Source organism: Vipera ursinii (genome assembly GCF_947247035.1).
Source record: "Vipera ursinii genome assembly, chromosome: 1".
NCBI lineage: Eukaryota > Metazoa > Chordata > Lepidosauria > Squamata > Viperidae > Vipera > Vipera ursinii.
This window is the reverse complement of record NC_139512.1, coordinates 114584738-114612591: the sequence shown is the minus strand read 5'-3', so window position 1 is coordinate 114612591 and position 27854 is coordinate 114584738. Positions and strand designations below refer to the sequence as shown.

Sequence of the window (27854 nt, the reverse complement as noted above, 5' to 3'; positions counted from 1 at the left end):
GTCGAGCTCCCTGGCCTGATGGACAGAGTTGCCCGAGTTTTCGCCAAACGACTCGATTTCGTCGCGATGGCTGTCTTCGTACGCCATTATCTCCAGCGTGAGCTCTGCGAGGTCCATTGTGGGCTTTGCCACAAGCTTCCTCTGCAGACGCGGGTTCTGGAGACCGGCGATAACTTGATCGCGGATCCGGTCCTCCAGGTCGGGGAAATGGCATTTGCGGGCGGCGTGCCTGACGGTCGCGATGAAAGCAGTGGAGGTTTCACCCGGCTGCTGCTTCCGTCGGGCGAAAGAGAGCCGCCAATACAGTTCTGACCGCCTTGGCATGAAGTGTTTGCTGAGGCGGTCTATGAGTTCGGCATACGGAATGGTGGCGACTGGGTCCGGGCTGCAGAGGCCAACGGCGATATCGTATACCGCTGGCCCGCTCAGGCATAGGAGCGCGGCGGCCTTGTGGCGGTCCTCCGTGATTTTATTCACAAGGAGGTACCCCTCGACCTGGCCCAAATGCGACTCCCATCCTTCAGGGTGCCGGACGTCGAACTCCCTTATGTGTCCTAGGTTTGCCATTCCGGGTCCGCGGTACTTAGGGCACCTAGGAGGTTGGCTTGTCCGGTCGGTGACTTAGCTAGTGACTTCAGCGGTTGACCGGACAGCACGCTCCTGGCCCGTGACTTCAGCTAGTACCGGGATCCCACCTTCGTCGCCAGGTGGTTTATCGGCAGGAAGGACAAGGGAGACGCGTCTTCGTTAACAGGTTTATTTTAGTCAGCCCGGACGAACGGAACAGTGAACAAACATGCTTTATATAGGCAGCTGTCAAACGGGACAGCAAATCAGCTGGGCGCATTTTCCCTCCAAGAACAGGGGGCCAATCAGTCAGCTGTTAGGGCAGAATTTCCCCAGCGACAACGCTTAGCGGGTAACTAGGCAGGGGATCCTGTCAGCTGGTTTTGGCGGGCGGCCGGCGTTTTGACAGCTCGTCGCCGCGACTGCGCATGCGCCAACTTTGACAGCTCGCGGCGGCCGCCGGGGGCTTGCCGCGAGTTTAACAGTTGGGTAGTGAATGCGCATGCGTCAGTATTTGACAGCTCGCGGCTGTCGCTGTGGGATAGCCGCGGTTTTGACAGCTCGCGGCTTAATGCGCATGCGCGGCATTTGACAGCTGTCAAACGGCCGCGTGTACTCGCGGGAGCGTCTGCGCATGTGTCATCTTTGACAGCTGTCAGTGCGGCCGCGTAAATGCGGCCTATGACAGCTGTCATTATGGTTTGCAGTATATTGCAGAACCAGTCCCAAATTTATATGATGAGGAGCCTGACTTTCCCCAGGTACTCTCAAGAGCTGGCAGCTATGATCCACCTCAGTGTCACTCCTGAAGTCTCTGTTGCTGACTCGCCAGTGAAGATTTATGCCTCTGGCCTGGCACCCGCCCAGCTTGTGACCTTACATGCATCACTGACAGATGAAAGGGGAGTGAAGTTTGCAGCCAGAGCCTTTTACCAAGCCAATCAGAATGGAGAAGTAGACGTGGCAGAGGCCTCTGCTCTGGGAGGCAACTATACAGGCGTGTGGTCCATGGGCATCTTCTACACTCTAAAAGCTGAGAAGATGTTCCACAGGCTGCTCAAACGTGATGTGACAGGCAGCCCCTTCTATGTTCAGATTAGCCTCTTTAATTCTACTGTGATTACGCCCTTGCCCACGGATGAACCATTGGCTACTTGCACTGTGGAACGATGGTACACAGCCCCCGGAGTGGAACGCATCCCAATTAAGTCTGGCCGGGTCCGGGGAGCCCTCTTCTTGCCTCCAGGTATGGAAACTGAATTCTGTTTTCTTTTCCATTTCCCTTTATTGCCTCAACCTCTTGCTTGCAGTGGATGGTGCCTCCAAATGTATCTAGGGTGTTAGTGCCTAGACTTCCTAGCCAGCATGGAAGCAGTGTTGATTTGTGCTTTGATGAGCAATCCCATAATTTGTTAGCCCTTTGAGATCAGCCAGACCAGGAAACCATTTTCACAAGTTTGCCTGGATCTATATTTTATTGATAAATGCCATATCTTTCCAAATTTCTTGGTTCCTGGTACCCCTAGCAGTTCCCACACTGATTTCTAATATTAAAATTCCTGAAGTATCCACCTGCTATTGCTACATTGAAAGATCTGATCTCCTTCTCCACATCTGCCTCTCTGATTGGCTGTTCTGTGTAACAGTGAAAGATGCTAAGAACAAGAAAGTCAGACTAATCTTTACTTTCTATTAACTTCTTTCATAGGTTATGGAAATGCTATAGATACAACACTATATAATCAAGATTTCATCAATGCATTTGACAAAGTATCCAGCAGGTTGGATGATTGTGGTTGAGTGACATGTCAGTTAGGACAGAGGTCTCCAACCCCCGGTCCACGGACCAGTACTGGGCCGTGGCATGCCAGCAACCGGTCCGCGCAAACAAGCAAAGCCCCATCCGTGGGATACAGGCAGCACACAAAACCACACACACACTCCGGTCCGTGGAAAAATCTCTCTTCACAGAACCAGTCCCTGGTGCCCAAAAGGTTGGGGCCTCTGAGTTAGGATATATAGTGATCTGAAAATCATATTCAGATGCTCATTTAATCATAATTCTTCGTGAAACTAAAGTGAGATACTGAATTCAGTGTTGCAAACTTCAGCCTGGGTCTGACACAATGCAATATTTTTTATTAATGTGTTTGATGATGGCGTAGAGGGAATGCTCTTCAGATCTGCAGATGTCACAGAATTAGCTGAAATAGCTGATGCCCTAGAGATAAAGTTGAACATGGATGTAGTAGCTTAGAGAAATGGAACAAAATGACAGAAAGAAACTTAACTGAGACACAACGAAAAGTCATTCATGCATCTCACAAATAAGATGTGAGATGCACAGCTTGCCAACAGTACCTATGAAAAAGATTTTGCAAGAGGAGCTGAGTGAAAATTAAATTTGGCTCAGCAGTATGACATTGCTACTAAAAAAAAAAGCAAATGCAGTTCTAGACATCATTAAGAGCATTGTTCCCAAATCAGAGAAAGTAATGTATTTGACAAAAGGGATTTTACTCTTTGTTTTTCATTTCTTCACTTATCCTTGTTTTTTCTCCCTCTCTGCCTCACCAGGCCCTGGGCCATTTCCAGGACTGATTGACCTATTTGGTGGAGCTGGAGGACTAATCGAATTTCGAGCTGGTTTATTGGCTAGCAAAGGCTTTGCAGTTCTGGCTTTGGCTTACTTTGCATATGATGATTTACCACAGACTCTGGAAGTAATAGATCTAGAGTATTTTGAGGAAGCAACCAGACTGCTCTTGAAAAATCCTAAGGTGTGCATGAGATTATATCTTTTCTTAAACTTCTTGTTGGCACTCAGGAAGATCCTAGAGCTTCTTCTCTATTTGTTATGCAGAATATTTCATACAAACGTAGAATGCTATGCATCTGTCAGATACACAGTAGTGGCCAATATTGTGGAAACCTTTTGGGAAAAGTGTACAGTAGAAATGCCACCTCTGGTTAAGTTTCCACCAATTTTTCTTCTAATTTCTTTATAACTGTAGCCTTGTTCACTTAATAATACTATTTTACATCGCTTTTTGGGTGACCAGTCAACTTTATGCACCATTACTTTAATTTTATGTTTTACAAGATCACTAAATGAAAGGGGGGGAAACCCCAACTAACTTAATAGCGCTCACATAACACGCTGACAAATGTCATCCTCTCAGCTTCAATACATGACATCAATAACTGAATCCTACTGTGATCTGATTGGCTCATTGCCAAAACAAGATGACACCTGATTGGCTCTCTAAACACTCATGCTCATTGGCTACAATCAGATGAAGGAAAGCTACCTGATATCAATCTAAGCAAGTTGTGCCTCCTTTTTCTGGTTATTTGGCTATTACTTTTCATAGAATACAGTACAGATAATTGAACAAACCTTGTTGCATTACATTCTTGATTAAATTATCTTTCCATTCATATATATTTTTATGGTACTACTCAGTGCTTTTTTTCAACAACAACAAAAAAAAGGTGCCGGAACACTCATCTTGTTAATCTTTTATTTATATAATTTTATTTATATATTTATTTATATAACAATTATATATTCAATTCTTAGCATACATTTAATTTATTGTATTTAAGACAAATATATTTTTGAATCATAAATATTAACTTTTTGCTCTTTCCAATGATCCATACTAATGCTTTAGAAATATAATTTCCAGTTTTAGCTATACAGTAGTAAGCAAGCAAATTACACTAAAGCTAAATTTAACGTTACTTGTTAAAGATATTTACTGTATTTCAGAATTAGTATTCTTTCAGTCACAATTGTATTCCTATTCAATTTAGCTGATTTTAAAATGTGATGTAAAATCATAAGCACATAAAAAGAAAACAGCAGAAACAGCTGCAAATTTACTCAACAGTTCTATGCTTAGCAACATTTCCATTTAATCAAAGTCCTTGCTCTTTCTAAATCTATTTCAGGGTTTACTTCCTATATATACACAAACAATGGGAAATGAGTTTCTGGGCTGGTTCAAATTTTTTGCACATTCCAAAAATTATGTCACGAGTGATGTATTTATAGGTATATAATTAAAAGTACAATTGGCAGTGCAGACATGCCAAATGCTTCTAAAGTCAGAACCAATATATATATATACACAATTTTTTCTCTCCTAAATTTTCAGGTAATGTATCTGTTCCATATAAATATAAAAGAATGATAGGCTCTGTATTTGTACAAGTGGCCGGTTATCTCAGTATGCAGAAACGTGGATAACTGCAACCAGAAGTTGCAAGCCCTCTCCTTTTCACTGCATGGGAATTCAGACCTGAGATGAACTTTTTGGTCAATCTCACCGGCTCGCTTGCTCCCAGCTGCTCCAGCCGAGGGACCTCTCAAGGCTTTCTAGTTGGGCCCTCCCGATGGTCGGGAGGATGTTCGCAGGCTTCTACACCCTGGAGGCGCCCAAGAGTGGCTGGGTGGCGGGCCCGTTCCAGCCGGCCCCAGCCCTGCAACAGACCCCGGCCCCACTGCCGCTGCCCTCAACACCCCAGCCGGAGAAGGTGAAGTGGCCCATTAATGCCTTCATGGTCTGGTCATGTGCACAGCGGTGGCGGATTGCACAGGAGCAGCCCTGGCTGCACAACTCGGAGATCTCCAAACAGCTTGGTGCTGCCCGGCAGCACCTTGATGCCACCCAGAAGCGGCCCTTCATCAACGAGGCCAGGTGGCTCTGGGCACACCACATGCTTGACTACCCAGACTACAAGTACCGGGCAAGGCAGAGGAGCTGGGCCAGCTGGGAGCCCAGCGGACTCTCCCCCGCTTGCCTGCCAGGCCCATTGGCGCCCCTCAGATGGACGCCTGCCTGCGCCGGCTCACCTGGGGCTGGCCCAGGTAGCGGCAGCTGCATTATGGGGGCCACAGTGGCGCCCTGCAGCAGCCTGGTCTACAGCACACCAGGCCCCACTGCCTTTGCCACCATGCCAAGAAAGCTGGACACTGGCCTTCAGCACCCGTGGGGGACTTCCCAGACATTTTGGCTATTTATGGGCTGCAGGGCTGCGAGGTGTCTGATGCATCCACCCCAGGCTACCTCCCTGAGCCCCCTCCCCAGCCCCTGGGGTTCAGCTGAAGTGCCCACTTGGCCCCCCTCTAGCAATGATGCCAGCTGCAGCTCCGTGTCTGGGTTTCAATACACAAGGAAGGCACAGCTGGGAAAGACCAATGTGGACGTAGTTCAGAGATGCACGCTAAGCACCCCACCCCCCAGATCCAGCAACGGGTAGGCCATCAGCCTGGCTGACATGGGTGAGCACAAAGAAGGACTGCACATGGACTCTGCAGAACCCACCTCCCACTCCTTGTCCTCTCTTACTTACCTAGTTGAGATGGTGTAGTTGGGCAGCATGGAGAGGTGCAAAGTTCCTGCCAACTCACCTTTGCTGCAGACAACTTGCCTGTGCAACGTTTGCTGGCTGGGCCTTTTGGCACACTCAGCAGCAATTCCTATTGGCTTTCAAAAGCCAATAGAGTAGTAGCACAGCTTGTGCAAAAGCTTTTTTTGTGTGTGTGCAAAAAAAGGTGCCAGAATGCTGTTCTGAGCGTTCTATGAGAAAAAAAGCCCTTGTACTACTCCAAAAGAAAAAGTGGTGTTATTAGCCATCAAACCTCAAAAATACACTTTCCCCAAAAGGTTTCCACAATTTTGGCCACTACTGTAACCAGCTAAAGGGATTTTGGGCCTGATATACCAGCATAGCACAGCAAAGATCAGTAGCATTGTTCCTGAGGGCAGAATGATGAGAGCAGCGCTGCATTGCCACCTTTTGTATGTGCATTGTGATACATTGCTGACCCCTCAATGCTACAATGCTCTTTTGTCATTTTGTGGACACACCCATTATATCCACCCTCTCAGTTTTCATTAAAGCATACATTTTTTTTCTTAGGCTTCCTTATGTGTAGCTGAAAAACATGCAAAAATATGCAATTAAGAGTCATGCTTAAAAGTGCCCTGCTTTAATGAGCTGATTCATAAAAGCAGCAACATTTTTTTTTTCAGGCTTCCTTCCTTCCTTCTGTCTTTCATATTTTCTTGTCACGTATTGGCTGGCTGGCAGAAAGAGAAGTTCATTTTTGAATGTGCAGATCTACAATAATATAGCATGTGCATTAGTATGTTATTTTTTATAACTTTGATATCACCCCTCATTGTTTTAAGGAAGAAACTGATTTAAACTTTTGTATGTCTCTCTGTATTTGCTCCTCCAGGTAAGAATTATTGGTTTATCCAAAGGGGGAGAAATTGCATTGGCCATGAGTACCTTCTTAAAGGAAGTAGTGGCTTCAGTGTGCATCAATAATGAGTGGTACACCACTTCACTTTCATGATGTCAGTATCCCTGGAGCTTCCTACCCATATGAGAAGATTTTCATTAATGAAATGGGATTGATATACGTTTTTGATTGCTTGAGACATCCTCTGGATGAAACATTTGAAGAATCTACCATTCCTGTGGAGAAGGCCCAAGGGCACATCCTCTTTGTGGTGGGGGAAGCTGACCAAAGCTTCAATAGCAAGGCGTGTGCTGAAGCAGCCCTGACTCGAGCAAAGAAATGTGGGAAAAATCATTGTAGCCTGTTGTCTTATCCAGGGACTGGACATCTGATAGAACCCCCTGGTTCTCCAGTTTGCTATGCCTACCCAATTTGGATTTCTCCCCTGCCAATCCAATGGGGAGGGGAAATGAAGCCTCATGCTGAAGCCCAGGAGCACTCCTGGAATGAGATCCTGAATTTTTTTAAGTTTCATCTTGGGCCACTTCACAATAGCAGTTTATGATAAAAGAAAGGCCAGATTGTTTAGCTTCCTTTAGAATTATGGAGTTGGATGGAGCCACTGAGGCCATGAACTCCAATCTTCTACCCTGCACAGAAGTTAAAGTTAAAACACCTCTTTTAGATGAAGGGGAGCCCTCTAGCTCTTCGACTGATTAGATCCATTGTTGAACTACTGCTTGGTGTTAGGAAATTTTTCAGAACATTCAAATAGAGTCTGCCTCACTGTTTAGATGTCCCACAGTCTGAGAAGAAAACAGATGTTAGCATTCTCTGTGAGCTTCTTAAGGAATGCTATTATATTCTTCCTTCCATTCTTTGTTTTTCATAAAGCTACACACATCAAGATTCTTCCTTCTGCCTTTTCCACCTGTATAAGCTGCCCAAAGTATTTTCCCCCTGTAAGAGATGGAAGGGAGATTCTACCCCACCCTCTAAAAACAGCGGTGACTGACTATCCAGGGGAGTTTAAAACGTTGCAATAATAATAATAATAATAATAATAATAATAATAATAATAATAATAATAATAATAATAATAATAATAATAATAATTTTATTTATATACCGCCCTTCTCCCGAAGGACTCAGGGCGGTGAACAGGGCAAACGTATAAAAATACAAAAATACAAAAGTTAAAAAGAATTAAACATAATGCCCAAGCTAAAAACAGTAAATACATACAATATATTAAGAACAACAATAAAAACCCCAACCCATCCCCCATCAGGCCAAGCCGGCTTGTTCGAATAAATGCGTCTTCAGATCGCGTCGGATGGAGCGAAGGTTGGGCGCAATCCAGAGCTCGACCGGCAACCGATTCCATAAATCCGGGGCGCCCACAGAGAAGGACCTCCCCCTGGGAGCCACCAAACGACATTCTCTGATCAGTGGCACCCTGAGGATGCCCTCTCTGTGGGAACGCACAGGGCGGAGAGAAGTTGATGCCGGCAGCAGGTGCTCCCTAAGGTACTCCGGACCCATGCCATGTAGGGCCTTGAACACCATTACCAGTACCTTGAGTCTCACCCGGAAGACAACTGGGAGCCAATGGAGCTCACAGAGCAGAGGTGTAACATGGGAGTATCGGGAGACTCCCAACACGACTCTCGCGGCTGCATTCTGTACCAGTTGGAGCCTCCGAGTGGTCCTCAAGGGCAGCCCCATGTAGAGAGCATTGCAGTAGTCCAAATGAGAGGTCACGAGCACATGAGTGACCGTACACAGGGCATCCCGGTCTAGATAGGGCCGCAACTGGCGCACCAGGCGAACCTGGGCGAAGGCCCCCCTAGTCACGGCCACCATGTGATCTTCCAAAGTAAGCCGTGAATCTAGGAGGACTCCCAAGTTGCGAGCCCTATCTACGGGGGGTAATAGCTCACCCCCCATAGAAAGAGATGGAATATTCTGAATATCCCGGGATGCCGGTATGCACAGCCACTCAGTCTTGTCGGGGTTGAGTTGAAGTCTGTTCCTCCCCATCCAGACCCGAACCACTTCCAGGCAATGGGACACCACGTCGAGGGCATCACTGGGGTGGTTTGGGGTCGAAATAAAAAGCTGGGTATCATCAGCATACTGATGATACCCAACTCCAAAACCACGAATGATCTCACCCAGTGGTTTCATATAGATGTTGAACAGGAGAGGCGAGAGGACCTCGAGGTCGACCTCTGCCCCCCTGCCAACACCGACTGCGAACATCCAAGGAGATAGGAGGAGAACCACTGGAAAACTGTGCCTCCCACTCCCAATCCCCTGAGACGCCGCAGCAGGATACCATGGTCGATGGTATCGAACGCCGCTGAGAGGTCTAATAAGACTAGGACAGAGGAATCTCCCCTGTCCCGGGCCCTCCAGAGATCATTCACCAGAGCGACCAATGCCGTCTCCGTGCTGTACCCGGGCCTGAAACCCGATTGGTACGGGTCTAGATAATCCGCTTCATCTAGGACCAGAGGGAGCTGATGCGCCACCACACTCTCAACAACCTTTCGCAAGAAAGCGAAGGTTGGAGACCGGACGAAAGTTATTTAACACAGCTGGGTCCAAGGCAGGCTTCTTGAGGAGAGGTCTCACCACCGCCTCCTTCAAGACGGCGGGGAAACTGCCCTCACTCAAAGAGGCAGATATAACCGCCTGGAACCAGCCTCGTGTCCCCTCCCGAGCTGCATAAACCAGCCAGGAAGGGCACGGGTCCAATAAACATGTGGTGGAGCTCAGCCTCCCCATAATCCTGTCCACTTCCTCCGGAGTCACAGAATCAAACTCCTCCCAGGTAATATCGACAAGACTGCCCGCGTCCTGAACGTCAGACTCTGCCCAGTCAGAGTTCAGACCGGTCCGAATCCGAGCGATTTTGTCCGACAGATGTTGACTAAACTCCTCCGCATGACCCTGCAAAGGTTCCTCCCTCACCTCCTGATTAAGGAGGGAGTGGGTCACCTAAACAGGGCAGCCGGGCAGTTATCTGCGGACGCGATAAGGGTAGCGAAGTGATTAGACCTCGGCGCCCTTATTGCTGCGAGATAAGACCTAATATAGGTTCTTAGTCACAATCGGTCGGATTCGGATCGGCTGGATCTCCAACAGCTCTCTAGGCCCCGTCTCCGACGCTTTATCTCCTGAAGCTCCACGGAAAACCATGGAGCTCGCTGGGATCTGCACCGGATCAGGGGCCGCAAGGGTACAACTCGGTCAAGAGCCTCCGTGGCTGCCCTTTCCCAGGCTTCCACTAAGGCATCCGCCGAGTTGTGAGCAACGGAGACAGGTGGGGACCCCAGCACTGCCTGGAACCTATCAGGGTCCATTAAGCGCCTGGGGCGGTACCATCTAATTGGCTCCACACACCCACGGCGGGGAGTGGCAAAACGGAAGACCAGCCACAGGAGATGATGATCGGTCCATGACAGGGGCATAACAATTGGGGAGCCCCCACCAAGATCATCTAACCACCGTCCAGATAAGAAAACCAAGTCAAGGGTGTGGCCTCCCACATGAGTTGGTCCATAAATTACTTGCGTCAGGTCCATGGCCGTCATGGAAGCCATGAACTCCCGAGCTAACTCAGATGATCCTCCCAGGGATGGCAGATTGAAGTCACCCAAAACTATAAGTTTGGGGAACTCAATCACCAACCCCAAGAGGATGTCGAGAAGCTCAGGCAGGGCTGCTGCTGCTTGACTAGGTGAAAGGTACACCAGCAGCAAGCCCAACTGCGCCCCAGGACCACATCTCAGGAAGAGAGACTCACACCCGACAATCTGGGGAACGGTGGCCTCCCACGGACACAAGGTCTCCCTCATGACAACCGCCACTCCCCCGCCCCTACCCTGAGCCCGAGGCCGGTGTAGCACCCGGAAACCTGGTGGGCAAAGATCAACCAGAGGAATACCACCCTCTGGGCCCAACCAAGTCTCCGTGATGCAAGCCAGGTCCGCATGCTCACCCTCGACCAAATCCCGGACAAGAGGAGCCTTATTAGCAACAGACCTGGCATTCAACAATTTCAAAGGACAATGATTTTAATCTACATAGAAATCCAGAATAACTTTGAGAGCATGAATCAACTCATTTTCAACTTAATTTCCCAGGAAAATACAGTACAGATGACTGAACAAAATTCTGAGGATAGACACTTAAAGAAGGAACCTTATAAAATGATCACTTCACAAAAGGAAGCATATGATAAGCGGCAAAAATTTCAAAGGACAATGACCTTAAACTACAAGGAAATGCAGAATAACCTTGAGAGCATGAAACAACTTATTTTCAACTTAATTTCACTTCAAGAACTTTCTCAGGAAAATACCGGAGAGATGACTAAATATAATTTTGAGGATAGAGACTTGAAGATGGAACCATAAAAAATAAAAAATTATGATTTAATTTAAATGGGAAATATTTCAACACGTCTAAGCAACTTTGAAGATAAGGAAAAGAATGAGAAAAAATTCCTTACAGGGAAACAAATGATGCAGCAAAACATTGATTAAGAAAGGCAACGACCAGAGAAAAAAGACTAAAATGAAAATTCAGGAAAAAGAAGATGGTGCTTATCAGAAAGAATACTTTAAAAAGAAACATTTGTTTGAATATGGCTAAAGAAATGGAAAAACTTTGAAATATATTACTCTTAGAGGGATAATCAAATGAAATTAACATATGGAATATAGATCATAAAAATTAATTGTTAAGGATTGTCTTATAAATGCTACCCATACAACATTCTGTTTACAAATTACTGAATGATTTATGTTATGTTAAAAAATTCTAATAAAATATATTTTTTTAAAAAAAAGAAAGCTAGAATAAGGCTGAAGAAAATTGGGATTTTGACTTTTTAGTGAGAATTAAAATAGAACAAACTCAAATAGACAAGATGTGTATTTTGAATACTAGGTTTTGTTATGAGCTGAGATAAAACTTTGGTCATTTAAAACTTGGAAGTATAAATATTAAAAAGTTAAATTTGAATATTAATTTGCTTATAAAAGTTGAATGTAAAAGTAAAACTAACTTAAATATGAGATAGTAGAGACCAAGAGAAAAAGAGAGGAAGTATTTAATGTTGAAATAAGAGGAATTTTGGTTACTAAATTTAAGACATTTGGAAATTAATAGAAAATAAGAATGTTATACTGTATTATTAATTAGTAGATATAAGATGACGAGAAATAGGATATATTCAAATAGATAAGATGTGTATCCTGAACATTAGGCTTTGTGATGAATTGAGATAAAGGGAACTCTGGTTATTTAAAACTTGGAAATTATAAATATTAAATGTTAAATTTAAATATTAATGGGAAACTAAAAATTGGGAAAAACTAATTAGGACATGGATAGTTATGAAGGACATGTATAAACTAAAAATTATTGATAAATGTAAGAGTTATTTTTATTTAATTGATATAATAAGAATTGTATTAGTTTAAACATGAGACAGTAAGCACTAAGGGGAAAAGAGAGGAAATATTTGATGTAATAGTTTGAGAGTAGTACTAAAGATATCTGTATGTTATTGAATTATCTATTAACTCAGCCGCCATGTTGCTTTTTAAATATTTAAATGTAAAACTAGGAAACACAGCATTATTATCTTAATTCTAAAATTTATTTAGGTGTTCAGAAAGACAAATTTATTTAGTTATATTTAGTTATATTACAGATAGCTGTGAAGATGAAAAGCCTAAACATAAAAGTTGATGACGGTATTATTTCAGTTATCTGAAAATGAAATTTCATCCTATTATAGGTTTGTTAAAGAGATGATGTGCACAAGTCAGAAGCTTCAGTTTTTGCCTTGGAGTGCAAAAAAAAACAAACAACCCTCTGTGAAGCAGTGAGGGTCAGCTCTATCACTCCCCTGCTGTCCCACAAAACTAAGTCAGTGGCTGCTTGACTTTGCTCACTAATAGTCTAGGGAAGTATAGTCTAATAATGGAAAACGTAATACAGTTTACTGTAACTGGCTTGCTAGAGCAGCATCTTTTTTCACCAGTTGGCAGCAGTGAGAATAAGAAGAGAAAAACAACTTTGTTTGGGTGGGTGAGAAAGATCTGATTTAGCCCACTGCTAGTGAGTGAAGCGGAGCCAAATATTCTGGTTAAGGGCAGATTGGGAACTTCAGGGAGCTCTTGCTGAGTGCACTTCAAGACTGGACAGTGCTATGGACAATGCCAGAGACACCACAGGGCTAAACTGACCAGATCCGGACTGAGAGAAGTATGCCCATTGTAAGCTCTTGAATATTCATTGATAATTGCCCAATCATATTAAGCATGAAACACTAAAAGGGATTAAACCCACAAATATGACACCGTTAACTTCCCAAGAGGTCTCAGGTAGTCTTATTTATGACTACACAAGACAGGAGGATTAAGTGCCAAATTTTAAAACCAAACACTGGGCAAGTTTATACTTTGCCCAGGAGAATTCCATCGCATCCTTTGACAAATTCATTCTCTGTATTTAGACTTTTTTGATAAATGTTTGGATCAGGATTAAGTATTTCCATTTTCTCTGGGTTATGTTTGCATGACCTCTTTTCAAGCTTCTGTGAATTATTTTTTAACCTTGTCTATATGTACATTTCTCTCCTTATCCACCCAGGTAAGAGGTCCAAGAGCTGGAGTCATTGGCTTGTCCAAAGGAGCTGAAATTGCATTAGCCATGGGAACCTTCTTAGAGGAAATAGCAGCTGCAGTGTGCATCAATGGTGCCACAAGTATGAATGGTGCACCCCTCCATTTTCGCGATATCAACATCCCTGCTGTTCCCTACTTGGCAGAGACGATTCTCATCAATGAAATAGGATTGATGTCCAGTTTCAATGTCATGGGAGATCCTCTGGATTCAGTTCATGAGGTTTCCGCCATTCCTGTGGAAAAAGCCCAGGGTCACATTCTGTTTGTAGTAGGAGAGGCTGACCAAGGCTTGAACAGTAAGATGTTTGCTGAAGTGGCTTTGGGCCACGCAAAGAAGTATGGGAGAACTAACTGTAGGTTATTATCTTACCCTAAGGCTGGACATATGATAGATCCACCTGGATCCCCAATTTGCTTCATCTCAACTATCCGGGGTACTACTATACCCTCAATATGGGGAGGGGAGATGAAGTCCCATGCCAAAGCTGAGGAACATTTCTGGCCAGAGGTCCTGAACTTTTTTCAGCTCCATCTTAGCCCATCTGGAAATTTATGATACCAGAAGGAAGTTCAGGTTGCACAGGTTCTTTTGGTCCACAAATATTATCAAAAAAAAACCCTACTCACAAGATAGAAATTGGGTTCTCATAATGCATGTTTCATAAAGGTAACTAGATAGTAAGAATCATATACCATGATAAGACTCTGGAAATGCAAAAGAGATTAGCGTTATTGTCTTGTTTGGTGTGTTGTGAATTTCAGAGTACTTCTATAATTTCTATTTCAAAAATTATGGAAACCTTTTGGTAAAAGTATACAGTAGAAATGTCACCTTTGGTTAAGTTTCCACCAATTTTTCTTATAATTTCTTTATAACTGTAGCCTTGTTCACTTAATAATACTATTTTACATCACTTTCTGGGCAACCAGTCAACTCTTGGCAACATTACTTTAATTTTATTATGTTTTAGATGCTCACCCAACCAACTTGATAGCGATCACATAGCACACTGACAAATGTCCTCCTCTCAGCTTCAATACATGACATCAATAACTGAATCCTACTGTGATCTGATTGGCTCATTGCCAAAACAAGATGACACCTGATTGGTTCCCTAAACACTCATGCTCATTGGCTACAATCAGATTTAGGAAAGCTACCTGATATTAACCTAAGCAATTTGTGCTTCCTTTTTCTGGTTATTTGGCTATAACCTTTCATAGAATACAGTACAGATAATTGAACAAACTTTGTTGCATTACATTCTTGATTAAATTATCTTTCCATTGATATATTATTTTATGGTGCTACTCCAAAAAAGTGGTGTTATTAGCCATCAAACCTCAAAAATACACTTTTCCCAAAAGGTTTCCACGATTTTGGCCACTACTGTACTCACTTTTTCCCCTTTTTCCCTTCTTACTATTTTAATATGATATAGGTAAGAATGTTAAAGAGTTTACATCTTCAAGCAAAAAAAAAAAAGCTCCCTCTATTGGCTTTCCTAAGCCTATTGCAGGGCTAGGCAATCTTGGCTCTTTTTTATGACTCGTAGACTTCAACTCCCAGAAATCCTGAGCCAGCTATGCTGAGGGGAAAGGGAGGGGTTTCCAAGCTGAGCCATGCTGACTCAAGAATTCTGGGAGTTGAAGTCCTTGAGTCATAAAAGAGCCAAGGTTGCCTACCCTGCACTAGAGGAGGACATTAAAATTATTTACAGGGTTATTTCTTTAGGAACTAAACTTTTAGAATCTAAAAGAGCTACTTCAAAAAACCAACAGGAAAGAACCTCACATTTTTCATCTGCTTCTGTCTTTTGGAAGGTAAAATTAAATAACAAAATAATCTATTTCTATGTTAACATCCCTGCAATGAAATCAATAAAGGTAACAGGAAAGAAATGAGAAACATTTTTCTCAATGTAATATGTCTAATTTAGCTGATGCTAGAAAAAAAAAGTATCTTTTGTACATACTCTTGAAAACTATTTTGAATCTAACTATCTATTACAGGGCTTTTCAACCTTTTCACCCATTGTACCACTTTTAAGATAAGGCAATGTCCGAATACCACCAGTCGCCCAGCAAGGTGTCAAAAGCGTGAACAAAAAAAGGGGAAAAATGATAAAGTACAGGTAGTCCTCGACTTACAACAATTCACTTAGTGACTGTTCAAAGTTACGACAGCACTGTAAAAAGCGACTTATGAGCATTTTTCATACTTATGACCGTTGCAGCATCCCCAGGGTCATGTGATTTACATTTGGATACTTGGCAACCAATTCATATTTATAATGTCACATTGTTCCAGGGTCATGTGATTGCCTTTTGCAAACTTCTGACAAGCAAAGTTAGTGGGGAAACCAGATTCACTTAACAATCATGTTACTAATTTAATTTCTCTCTCTCCCTCCCTCTTTCTCCTTCTCTCTCTCCCTCTTTCTCTCCCTGTTTCTCTCTCTCCTTCCCTCCTTCTCTCTTTCTCCCTCTCTATTTCTCTCTTTCCCTCTCTCTCTTTCTCCCTCTTTCTCCCTCTATTTCCCTCCCTCTTTCTCCTCTCTCCCTCTCTTTCCCTCTGTTTCTCCCTTTCTCTCTCTCCCTCTCTATTTCCCTCCCTCTTTCTTTCTCCTTCTCTCTCCCTCTCTCTCTCCCTCTCTCTATTTCTCTCTCCCTCCCTCTCTCCCATTGTCCCTTCCTTCTTTCCTTCCTTCCCTCCCTCTTTGTCCTTTCCTCCTTCCCTCCCTCCCTCCCATTGTCATTTCCTTCTTTCCTTCCTTCCAAATCCATTTTTAGCAAGAAACCTGATGCCCACTTAACTCTCCCGCTCCGTGCTAGAGCGGCACTCGCCCCTGCAGCCAGCTTTCTCTTGCAGAAAGCAAGCTGAAACCGAGGAAGTTTGCAGGAGCATGAGATTGGCGTTTCTGAGCAAACACCAATTCGCGGTTCTGGCAATCTCGCTTGCTTGCTTTCAGCTTGCTTTCTGCAAGCAAGCGGGATGTGCAGGAAGCGAGATCGGTGTTTCTGAGCAAACGCTGATTTGCGGTTCTGGCAATCTCGCTCATCCCGAAGCCTCCGCTATCGGAAGCCTGCGACAGTGGCATAACGGGGCTTGCAAAAAGTGGGGTAGGTGGCGGCAGCTGCTCACAGCGCTGGCCAAAAGCAAGCAGGGCAAGGCCGCTATCAAGCTCCAGACTCGACAATCAACTCAGTGGGTGTGGGGGGAGGAATCCATGCAGCAAACCAGCTGATCGGCAGAGCAATGAGCGGCTGGCTTTGGTGTGTCTTCCCTGCACTGTGCTCTGTCAGCAGCTCGAATCCGGAGTCTCAGCCTACCAGCTGATCGGTGGAGCAACGAGCGGCTGGCAGGCCAGATAGCCAGGTTGCTGCACAGATTCCCTCACCACCACAACCAGTTGATTGTTGAGCCTGGGGCTTCATAGCAGCCTTTCCCTGCTTGCTCTTGCCCGGCACCGTGAGCAGCTGCTGCCGCCTGCCCCACTTTTTGCAAGCAGGCTTCCGGCAGCGGAGGCTCCGGGGTGAGCTTTGGTGCATCTTCCCTGCGGTGCGCTCTGTCAGTGGCTCAAATTTGGAGTCTCAGCCTCCCAGCTGGTTGGCGGAGCAATGAGCGGCTGGCAGGCCAGGTAGCTGGGTTGCTGCACAGATTCCACCCCACCCCCCCACAAACCCAGTTGATTGTTGAGCCCAGGGCTTGACAGCTGCTCCTGCTCAAAAGGCAGGGTTTGGCGGCCAGCAAGGCGCTCGTGCAGGGCTCTCCCGGGGATGGCGGGCTGAATGGGGACCAGCCTTGCCCTCTCTGTGCTAGAGTAGCACCCGCGGAGGTGGCCAAGGGCAAGCAGGGCAAGGCCGATCCTGATTACAGAGTATTACAGAGTAATATTACAGAGGGTAGTGAGCACAACACAAGACATTGTGGGCTGTTCCCTGACACCACTGGATGACATCGCCAGGGCTCGTGGCCTTGGAAGAGTGAGGAAGATTCTCAGGGATGACTCACACCCTGGACGGTATCTCTTTACTCTCCTACCTTCTGGTAGGAGATATAGGAATATAGCCAGCCGTCCCAACAGGCTGAAAAATAGCTTTTATCCGTGGGCTGCTAGGCTTTTAAATGGGACATAATCTTATGCAGAATTGACTTGGGAGGCCAGTGTGTGGTGTAGTTGGTTCACATAGTGTGGTGGGATGGAGGGTTTGTTGTCACTGTGTGTTGGGGGGAGAGAGCATGGGGGGAGGCTCAGCTAATCTCAATGTACACATGTTGTACTTTGACAATAAAGAAAGGTTTATTATTAAAAGGCAGGGTTCGGCATCTGGCGGGGCGCTCGCATGGGGCTCTTCTAGGGCTGGTGGGTGATGGGGGAGCAGTGGGCCGATCGCCTTACAGGTACCTGGGACTCCGATGCGCCTTCCGGGCTATGTGGGCCCCAAAGAAGCACCGATCAGAAGTCAATCCGGTTGCTGTACAACAAGTCCCTGGGGAGGGCGGGGTCTCGCTCTGCGCCTGCACGCGCCCTCTGTAGGGTTCCTGCAGGCTGCTGCCAAGCAACATGCTCTCCGGCAGCAAATGAGCTGGAAAGGAGCAGAGTGTGGGGGTGGGGGTGGGGAGGAGGTGGCTGAGGGAGGCAGGCAACGCCGTGTACCACTAGCCAGGTGCTCGCCAAGATCTATTACAACTAAACCACTTTAAATTAAACAATTCTTAAGAATAAAATATTCCTAATTTGGACTTTACCTTTACTGTTTGGACTGTTGTGTGTTTTGAAAAATAGATTATTTAGAATCTAGTTATGTTGCACTTCAGTCTTTAAATAATTAAAAGACGCTTGCTCCTTGGGAGGAAAGCCATGGCAAATCTAGACAGCACACAAAAAGCAGAGACATCACCCTGTCAACAAAAGTGCGTATAGTCAAGGCTATGGTCTTCCCAGTTGCAATGTATGGCAGTGAAAGCTGGACCATAAGAAAGGCTGAGCGCCAAAGAATTGAGGCCTTTGAACTATGGTGCTGGAGAAGACTCCTGCGAGTCCCTTGGACTGCAAGGCGATCAAACCGGTGAGTCCTAGAGGAGATCAACCCTGACTGCTCTTTGGAAGGCCAGATCCTGAAGCTAAAACTCAAATACTTTGGCCACCTAATGAGAAGGAAGGACTCACTGGAGAAGAGCCTAATGCTGGGAAAGGTTGAGAGCAAGAGAAGAAGGGGACGACAGAGAATGAGGTGGCTGGATGGAGTCACTGAAACAGTAGGCGTGAGCCTAGATGGACTCCAGAAGATGGTAGAGGACAGGAAGGCCTGGAGGAACATTGTCCATAGGGTCGCAATGGGTCGGACACGACTTCGCAACTAATAACAACATACATAACAATATATGATATTTTCTATGGTGAGCTTAACATCAATAACAACATTTATTTTAAAAGCTGAAATAATTTCTGCTCGTATTATCTGTACATTAAAATTTTGGACAAGCAGTGGTCATGTATCTTAGCAAAAGATGTTACATATGTGCATAAGCGTAGTCAGTAGCATATGCCTTTTTTAAAATATCAAATATGCAAAGAAACAAAAATAAGTCCAAAATATCTGTATTACATCCAAAAAATTTTTTCTTTTAATTCCATTTATATCCCGCCCTTCTCCAAAGACTCAGAGCGGCTTACAAACTTAGCAGTAGCCTTCATTCTTTGTATATGCCTGCTTATTAGGGCTTTCACACACACCCCCAAGCGGCATTATTACAAAGTCAGCTTAATTGCCCCCAACAATCTGGGTCCTCATTTTACCTACCTCGGAAGGATGGAAGGCTGAGTCAACCTTGAGCCTGGTGGGATGCGAACCTGCACTAATTGCAGGCAGCTGGTGTTACTTAAGGAGGCATTAGCCCACTGCTCCACCAAGGCTCTTGGTGCCAACTTTGCAACCAAAATTTCTTATCCATAAATATGGCACCCTAAGGATACCTGTATACATGCAAACGCTTCTCTGGGATCAGTAACGCAACAGGGATTGCTTTTTCCTTCCAGTAACATATAACCTAAAACCAGTTTATTGCATTTGGCAATTGTACTAAAAAAATATCTCATTGTCAACCAATATAATTCATTTAATTTGAAATCAAGTGAAAAATTGATTTAAATTATTTTATTAAAACAAATTAATGGCAATTCTTTTATAAGAAGCTGCCTCAAAAAAAATGAGTTTGACATGCCTGCTCTAGAATGCTCCAAAATAAATCTAGACCAGGCCTGTACATGCAGCCTACCAAGCACCCTTGGACAGAGCACAGACTTTTTTTTAAAGTAATAAAACCACCACCACTGCCCTGAAAGTCATGTTGCCTAGTGCCTCCATGGCTTACCATGACCACGAGCTCCAACACTGTAGATGTTCCTCTAGTCACCAAATCATTGACTAGCCCACCAGCATTCCTTTGCAGACCACAAAGATTTTTAATTTATCAGTGTGGGCCTTTGCTTTCTACAAGCTGCACAGATCTCTTCTAAATTTTCCTCTTGCCTTTCCGAGTTAACTCCTTGGTCTGTCATTGAGCAAGAATTGACTTTGTAGGGAAGCATATTATCATTTGATGTATATTTAACATATGTTCTACCTTTATTTACTGATTATATAATATTTGTATGCAATCCACATGGTGAGGTTTGGGGCAACTTACAATAGAAAAAAATATTTTTAAAATCATAAAATTAAAACATAAAAGCAGGGCTTTTTTTCTCAAAGAACGCTCAGAATGGCATTCCGGCACCTTTTTTTGCACACACAAAAAAAAGCTTTTGCACAAGCTATGCTACTCCCTCTACTGGCTTTCAAAAGCCTATTGGCTTTCGAAAGCCAATAGGAATTGCTGCTGAGCATGCCAAAAGACCTGGCTGGCAAACGTTGCACTGGCAAGTTGTCTGCAGCGAAGGTGAGTAGGCGGGAACTTTGCATCCCTCCCTGCTGCCCAACTACACTATCTCAACTAGGTAAGTAAGAGAGGACAAGGAGTGGGAGGTGGGTTCTGTGCAGTCCATGTGCACTCCTTCCTTGTGCTCACCCGTGTTAGCCAGGCTGGTGGCCTACCTGGTGCTGGACCTGTGCCACCGTTGCCTCGCCCTGTACGCCTAAGTGGCCACCCTGCATCGCCTGGCACTGCCTGCCCTGCGCAGCCCTGCCATATAGAGCGGGCCCTGCTGCTCCCACAGCACCAGCCCCACCTGCTCCAGCCCCGGGGGGGCAGCCCGCCGCCAACATTCCTCACAACCGTGACTGCAGCAGTGCCACCCCCCACTCCCCCGCCTCCTGAGCCCACCGAGAGTTTTGGCAGCTTTCTTTTTAGAAAAAAAGCTATATATATATTTATATATACTGTATATGCCTCAGAAGAGACATACCTCTTATGCTAATGTGATGACTAATATATCCAAAGTGTGGTCAGTTAGAGGCAAGGAAAAAACTCAATTTCACCCCAGAATCTAAAGACAGCATAAAAACGACAGATAAATGCAAATAACCCAGAAAAGCCACAAGTGACCATCAGTTCAATTATTTTAACAACGATGCCCACATACCGGCAGTTTTTAGAGGAGACCTGTCTTTGATCCATATTGTGTAAGACCATCAGCACCACTGCATCTGCCTTCAGCATTGCCATCTCCAGCTGCTCCGCCACTTGCTCATGGCTGAAAGCAGAGGGCTAAGTAGTATAGGTAGTCCTCAACTTACAACCATTCATTTAGTTAAAACAGCAATGGAAAAAGTGTCTTACGACAGTTTTTCAGACTTACGAACATTGTAGCATCTCCATAGTCACGTGATCAAAATTCAGACACTTGGCTACTGGCATGTATTTATGGTGGTTGCAGTGTCCTGGGGTGATGTGATCACCTTCTGATAAGCAAAGTAAATGGGGAAGCCAGTTTCCCTTAACAACCATGCTACTGCAATGATTTACCTAACAACAGTGGCGAGGAAGGTCATAAAATGGGTCAAAACTCACTTAACTACTATCTTGTTTAGCAACAGAAATTTTGTTGGAGTACCTCTAATGCACCCAGGGCTGAACACCGGGCCCGAAGATCTTTGCTCACGGCTCTCAGAGCAGCAGGGGCTGGAGAAAGCAAGCCTGGGGCCAGGATCTGAGGCAGCATGAGCATGTCAGGTCCCACTCGGCCTGATCCAATTTGCTGAAATAGTTTGACTTTCAATTTTTTTTAATGAGCAGTACATGTTCTGGGTATTGGTACTGTGGAAGATTAGTGAACAGTTAGTGGTGTGGATCCCTTTTCACTTTCCACATATATCAGAAATACCTCTATTTGTGTATACAAATTATCAGGCCCAAACCCAGAGTCAAGACAGCAAGGTCCAAATGAGTTCAGTTCTTTATTTGGTTGCACTTAATGGGCAGAAGCTTCCCAAACTACTTCTAACTTAACTAGATATATCCTGAAAGATCCTAGCAGGGGTAGGCAACCTTGGCTCTTTTATGACTTGTGGACTTCAATACCCAGAATTCCTGAACCAGCCATGCTGACTCAGGAATTCTGGGTGTTGAAGTCCACAAGTCATAAAAGAGCCAAAGTTGCCTACCTGTGTCCTAGGGAGAGGCTACCCTAAACCTCTTCTCCCCCTCCATCTTAGGACCGCGCACTGTCTTAATCCAAGCTTCTTTCAGGGAAATATCTGGGTTGCCAAAAGTCTCCCCCTCTGCACATTCCTTCACATCAATTGCTCCACACATCCATTTACACACAGCTCCCCACACCGTTTCCACCAATTTTGCTTTTTCAGGATTCAATACTGTATTTTGAGGAGCCATAACAAGCCAGCTTTTCTGAGAGTAAGATGTAAGCAATAAGTCATCTGCATAAGATTAAAATAGGGACAAGATCCTGTTTCCCACATTTCCTGGGGATGCTGGCTGAGGAATTCTGGGAGTTGAAGTCCACAAGTCATAAAAGGGCCATGTTTGAAGACCCCTGATGTAGATGAAATAGGAGCAGGGCAAGCTCACATGCTTTAGAAATTTTTATGTTGTTGGGGTGGTCAGATATCCTCCTGGGATGACCCTAATCCGAACTGGAGTCCTTGTGTATTAAACACAACCATGATTAAAATCAATAACCTATCGAGCTTAACCCATAGCCTGTTTTTATTGATAGAATCAAAAGCTTCACAGAAATCCACAAAGGAAACAGAATCCTGAAGGAACATTTTACATACTTAGTTATCAATTCATGCAGTACAAAATGTTTGAGTATCCTACTCTAAACCTTGCCTGTTACTCTGCAAATAAATTGTTTCAATGAGCCAGTCCTCTAATTTGTTAGCTAGATGTTTTGCATACATCTGGCCATGTTGTCAATCAGCCTAATTGGTCTATAATTCCCTGGAGGATCATCTTTTTTCCAGGTTGGGATCACAAGGCTTGCACTGCAACTCCTCTTGGGGGAGTTGGCATGAGAAGTTAATGTTATTAAAAAGTTTAACCAAAATAGGCTTCCACCAAACAGTATTACTTTTAATGAATCTCCATGGATATAATCTTCTCCTGAGACAAAGTCAGAATCAGAGGTTCAATTTCTTTTAGAGAGACAGGGACTAGAGAATAAGATTTAGATTAATTAGAAAAGTGCCCTGGGTGGGATAGGAAACAAACAATCTATTGTAATGATTCTCCCATTCTTTTTTGGATTCTCTAGTTTCTAAGAAGTTCTTACCTTGATCCAAATTGCCATGTCCCCCTTTCCAGATTAAAGCTGTGTTTTTAAATCTATGACAGTCAGGAGAGAGTGCTAAAGAATTATTTCATATGTTTAAAGGAGAACTTTATATTCCTTTTTTCCCCTAAGCAGCTCCACGATTACCCATGTGGAATAATTTTCTTTTGCTTTGCTTGCCAAATTGCTAACTAAACAACATGCTGCTGTAGTCTTATATTGAGATACCTTTTATACCGATACATAATGGGCTGGTTGATTCTGGTTAATTTTCCATTCCATTAAAGAATGTAGAAATTATTACCATCAATTGCATAACAAACACTGTCTAATGTAAAACTTAGGATGGAGTCTTGCAGCAATGCCACTCAAGTTTCCTCTTTCCAGTCTGTTGAAGAACCATGGCTAACTTTACTCTGTGGGGTTGTTGGCAGTGGTGAGATTCAGCCAGTTCACACCACTTCGGCAGAACCGGTAGCTAATTTTTTGTTGCCCAGGCCCAGAATGGACTTCCGGAAGCAGCATCCACAGAGAGAACCAGTTGTTCACGTATTTGAATCCCACCACTGGTCTTTGGTGCTCTCTGAGCTTGATGATTTTCTTGCACACCTGCTTTCTACTAGCACTGATGATGTTCCCTAGCTGAGTAATGAAACATCTGCAAGAAAACCACCAAACTCAGAGAGCAGCAATCACCCACATTTCGACCCTGAGCTACAAATATTCTCTTTCATTAGTAATTTTACTAATAGAAGAGAATATTTCTTTACTCTTTCAGCATGTTTTCCAACCTGACAGGAATCCACTTAACCTGTAGTAAGCTTGTTTGCTATCCAAGATATCATGGAATTCTTTGTCAAATATTTTGCAACCACGTGCATGTCAAGATACTGAAGAAAAATAAACTGTTAGTTTACCTTGAATGGTGGAGCTGGGGGAATGGGAGAGGATAAATACAATATAAAATATACCTCTGCTTTGCTGACTAGCAAACATTTTTGTACTCGACGTTACAACTTTATTACCGGTACCTCCATCTTCAACCACAAGAGAGAGTATCCTGGAACAGTGATAATTTTTTTCACTGGAAAGAAACACAATCTGATCTCAGCCTGCTTGTAGCAACTCTCACATTTTTTTTTGTTTTGTAAAATCCAGAGGTAAACAAATCTGTTTTATTAGTAGAAAAGCAGTTCAAGAAAACTAAACAGAAACATGCTTTGATTGAAAGTACAAGCGTATTATGAAATTAAGAATGGTTTCTTTTCTGGGGGAAAAAAATTAGCAAGCAGTTTCCATGAATCCACAAGGAAGGCCAGCAATAATCTGATTAATTTCTTAGTGGAAACTTCTTAAAGCAAAGATATGTCTTCATTCAAATCAAATTTGGCACTTAGAGAAGTTAAATTCCTCTGTAAGTGTTAGCTTGTCTCAAGAGGTAGAATATGATTATTTCACTCTGCAAACATTGATTTATGAAGCCACAGACTCTTGAAAGCAACACTGGAAATTCTGCTGAGTCTGTGGAAGTTCTGGAAGAATTACCAATACTCCAAAGAAGGGCATCTTTAGTACAGTACAGCATAACTGGATCGATGGTCCCTGCTTCCCAAAACTTTCAGCAAGATCCATTTCCACACTGGTGTAACAGACTCACTTCCCAGGAAAAGCATTGGAGAGTAGAAGTCTGATATAACTAACAGACATGTAAAAGTTCACCAGATTGTAGCCCCACATTATTTGAGAAGAAGCAGAACTATAGCCAGTGATGGATGGAAGTTCCTAGTAGCAATATTTAAAATGAAAGAATGTTTCACCCCTTGTGACTTCACATTGCAGAAAAAACAACCTAACAATCCAACTATGTATGAGTGGACATGCAGTGAAACGAGAATATTGTGAATAATAAATGCAGGGATCATGGGAAATATGTATAACTCTCTCATGCTGTCCATCTGCCTTTTCTCTCACATCTGAAAATCTTCTCCAGAGAAGGTGATCATTTTTCCTTTTTTCAGCATTAATTTTTTGCCCATCTTTTCCACAGTTTGAATCCTCTTTTCTTTAAGAACTTTACAAACTCTGATGGTAATTACAACTATGTTTAATAGCATTTAGGCTTTTAGCCACATATCTTTGCACCATCTAGTGGTCACCTGCATGTCTGCAACCCAACTCATGACTGGAACAAATATACCAAACATATTAAATGGAAATATTGCAATCATTTACCTCAGTGATGTTTTATTGGTATAGACATGTTTAGGGTCAGGGTGGAATTAGCTTTAACACTGAAGTTTTATAATAAGGCAGAGAAAAGCAAGATAAATTAGAAAGTAAGTTATGTGACCATATCCCCAAATGGTACAGATTATAAAATATTCCCAGAGGGTCTCCAGTTATTGTCACTCACATGAAAATATATTTTATTGGATCACTCTTGTAGTTTTGCTATGAAATAAAATTGACAATACAAGCACTTCAAATTGCTCTTTTACTATTTGATTACAAGTAACAGTACATTACCTGGTTCAGAAGAACTTACCTGGACAAAACTCAGTTATTTTTAGACATTGACAGTATTTCACACTATCCTAGACACTACCCTACCCTGTACTGGAAGGAATAGAGTAAACAACATCCTACCAATCAAAAATAAAAGAGGCTGAAACGCTTATTTCAGTTCAGAGCTAAAAATATTTTCTTCTTCCAATCCTTGGGCTCCGTGTATCACAAAAAGGAGGAATGAGCAGATTGCAAACTTTGAAAGTTTGCAAAAAGACAAAAAAAAGATTCAAGGAAAAAGAGAAACTTGGGGGTGAAACCTAAAACTGCCTAATCCCAGATTATCCCAGGCATAAGTGCTCAAGAGGGAGAAATATGGAAAGCTATGGGTGGCAAGAAGCATGGTGTGGAGTACTTTGAACAGGATAACTGTACATTATAACATTGCAGGCTGCTGTTTAATTTCTTTTTTTGAAAAAAAATCCTGTATACACCATAAAAATAATTAAACTTGCACCGTTCGTAACAAATCTCTGGTTTGCCTCCAGAGTGTATTTTTTCTTAAAAAAAAAACTGTGGTGTGCAATAGGATGAAATTCAACTGAAGAAGCTATTCCTATCTTATCTTGCTAAATTTCTATTTGCCCTAAGAACTTCAAAGAAAACGAAACCATGCAGTCTCGGTAAAGGGGGCAGAATAAGAAAAAAGAAATGTAAAGAACTGACTAAGACCGAACACCTGCTTCTAAAGTCTATGCAAAACTTAGTTTAGATAGCTTTACTTAATTTAGTGGAACGGGCTTCCAAGTTAGTATATGTGTGGGATTGCTTCGTTCTCTAATCAGCAATAATTTCAAACATGAATTGTTTTTACCAGCCCAGCCCAAGAATGGATGGGAGAAAAAACTGGCAGTGAAGTGCTTATTGGATGAATATTCTGTATGTTTCTTTTTTGGTTGAGTTTTGTACTTTTGACCCTGTCCCTCATTTGGCCTCTGCAGATCCCCAGGTGCAGACACTGCTGGCTGAATTTTCCTTTCAGCCAATCCATCTCCCCCCTTGCTCTTTTATAGCTCCAGTTCTCCTTCCTTCCTGTTTTTACCAGCAGTAGCAGCTTGCTGGTGCAGCATTTGTTTTTTGGCCGCTACAACCATGGGGTGGGGTTGTAGTGGCTCTCTAGGTTTAGTAATCCTGGTGATTCTGGAGTTATGCCACGGGCAAGCAGACCTTTGGAAAGCTGGCACTGAAGCCATCCAGTATCGCTATAACTGTGGAGACCATGGTTTGCAATTGCTTGTGTTCCCCAGTCATGGCCAAGAGGTCCAACTTAAAGTTTTGGGTGAGGACAATACTCTGTTTTCCTGTAAAATACTAAATTGGAGTCGTAACATCTCTTGTAACAAGAGGACGCTTGGGGCTGTAGGGGGCTTTATCCTTGCAACACATAGTAACTCATTTTAGGGTGGGTGTGGTGGCTACTCCTGTATATTCTGTACTACCAAGCAAAAGGAAGCTGGTCAATTTTCTACCTGTGAGTGAAAAGTTGATATAAAGTTGACTCAGAATACCTAGTTGTCATTTCTACAGCTTAAGAATAGATGTAGGTTTTCCTAACAACTTCTGTTGATATTCTAGGAGGGAGAGCCATGTTGGTTTAAAGAAGCCAACAATCTGAAGGAGCCTGGCAACACTTTCTAACTAACAAACTTTATTAAAAGGCATAACCTTAAGCCTTTTTCACCTCTCATATGTTATTCTCAGTTGTTTATTGGTCAGGGTCACCCAGAGTATTGTGGTTAGAGGGATATAAACCCAGATTTCCCTGGGTCTTAATACAACATACTAATTGCCTACTGATTTTCAGAAACAATTATAGTAAAGAGAGCAGGGGGGAAACAAGCTATTGGCAATCCATGGTTCACAAGCAGCTTTCTTATATAATTTTGGCTAGATAATCTGGTGTGAAATATTTAATAGGAGCAGGAAATCTTACAAACAAGGCAATTAGAGCACTAGGAAGGATTAGCAACTTGTATGAGTGTGAAAGAAGTCTGCAATCCTTGAGGAGTGAAA

At 43.5% G+C, this 27854-nt stretch overlaps 1 protein-coding gene across 1 annotated transcript; it reads left to right on the top strand.

The window, feature by feature from the left end:
- Positions 1-1332: 1332 nt before the first annotated feature.
- On the top strand, positions 1333-14092 carry LOC310638761 (acyl-coenzyme A amino acid N-acyltransferase 1-like; the record flags this gene model as incomplete). The annotated part of the gene is given in 5 exon segments (XM_083360101.1): positions 1333-1813; positions 3145-3347; positions 6821-6909; positions 6911-7097; positions 13502-14092. Coding segments are annotated over 5 exon segments (1533 nt in total). The 5' UTR covers positions 1333-1350.
- Positions 14093-27854: the final 13762 nt, after the last annotated feature.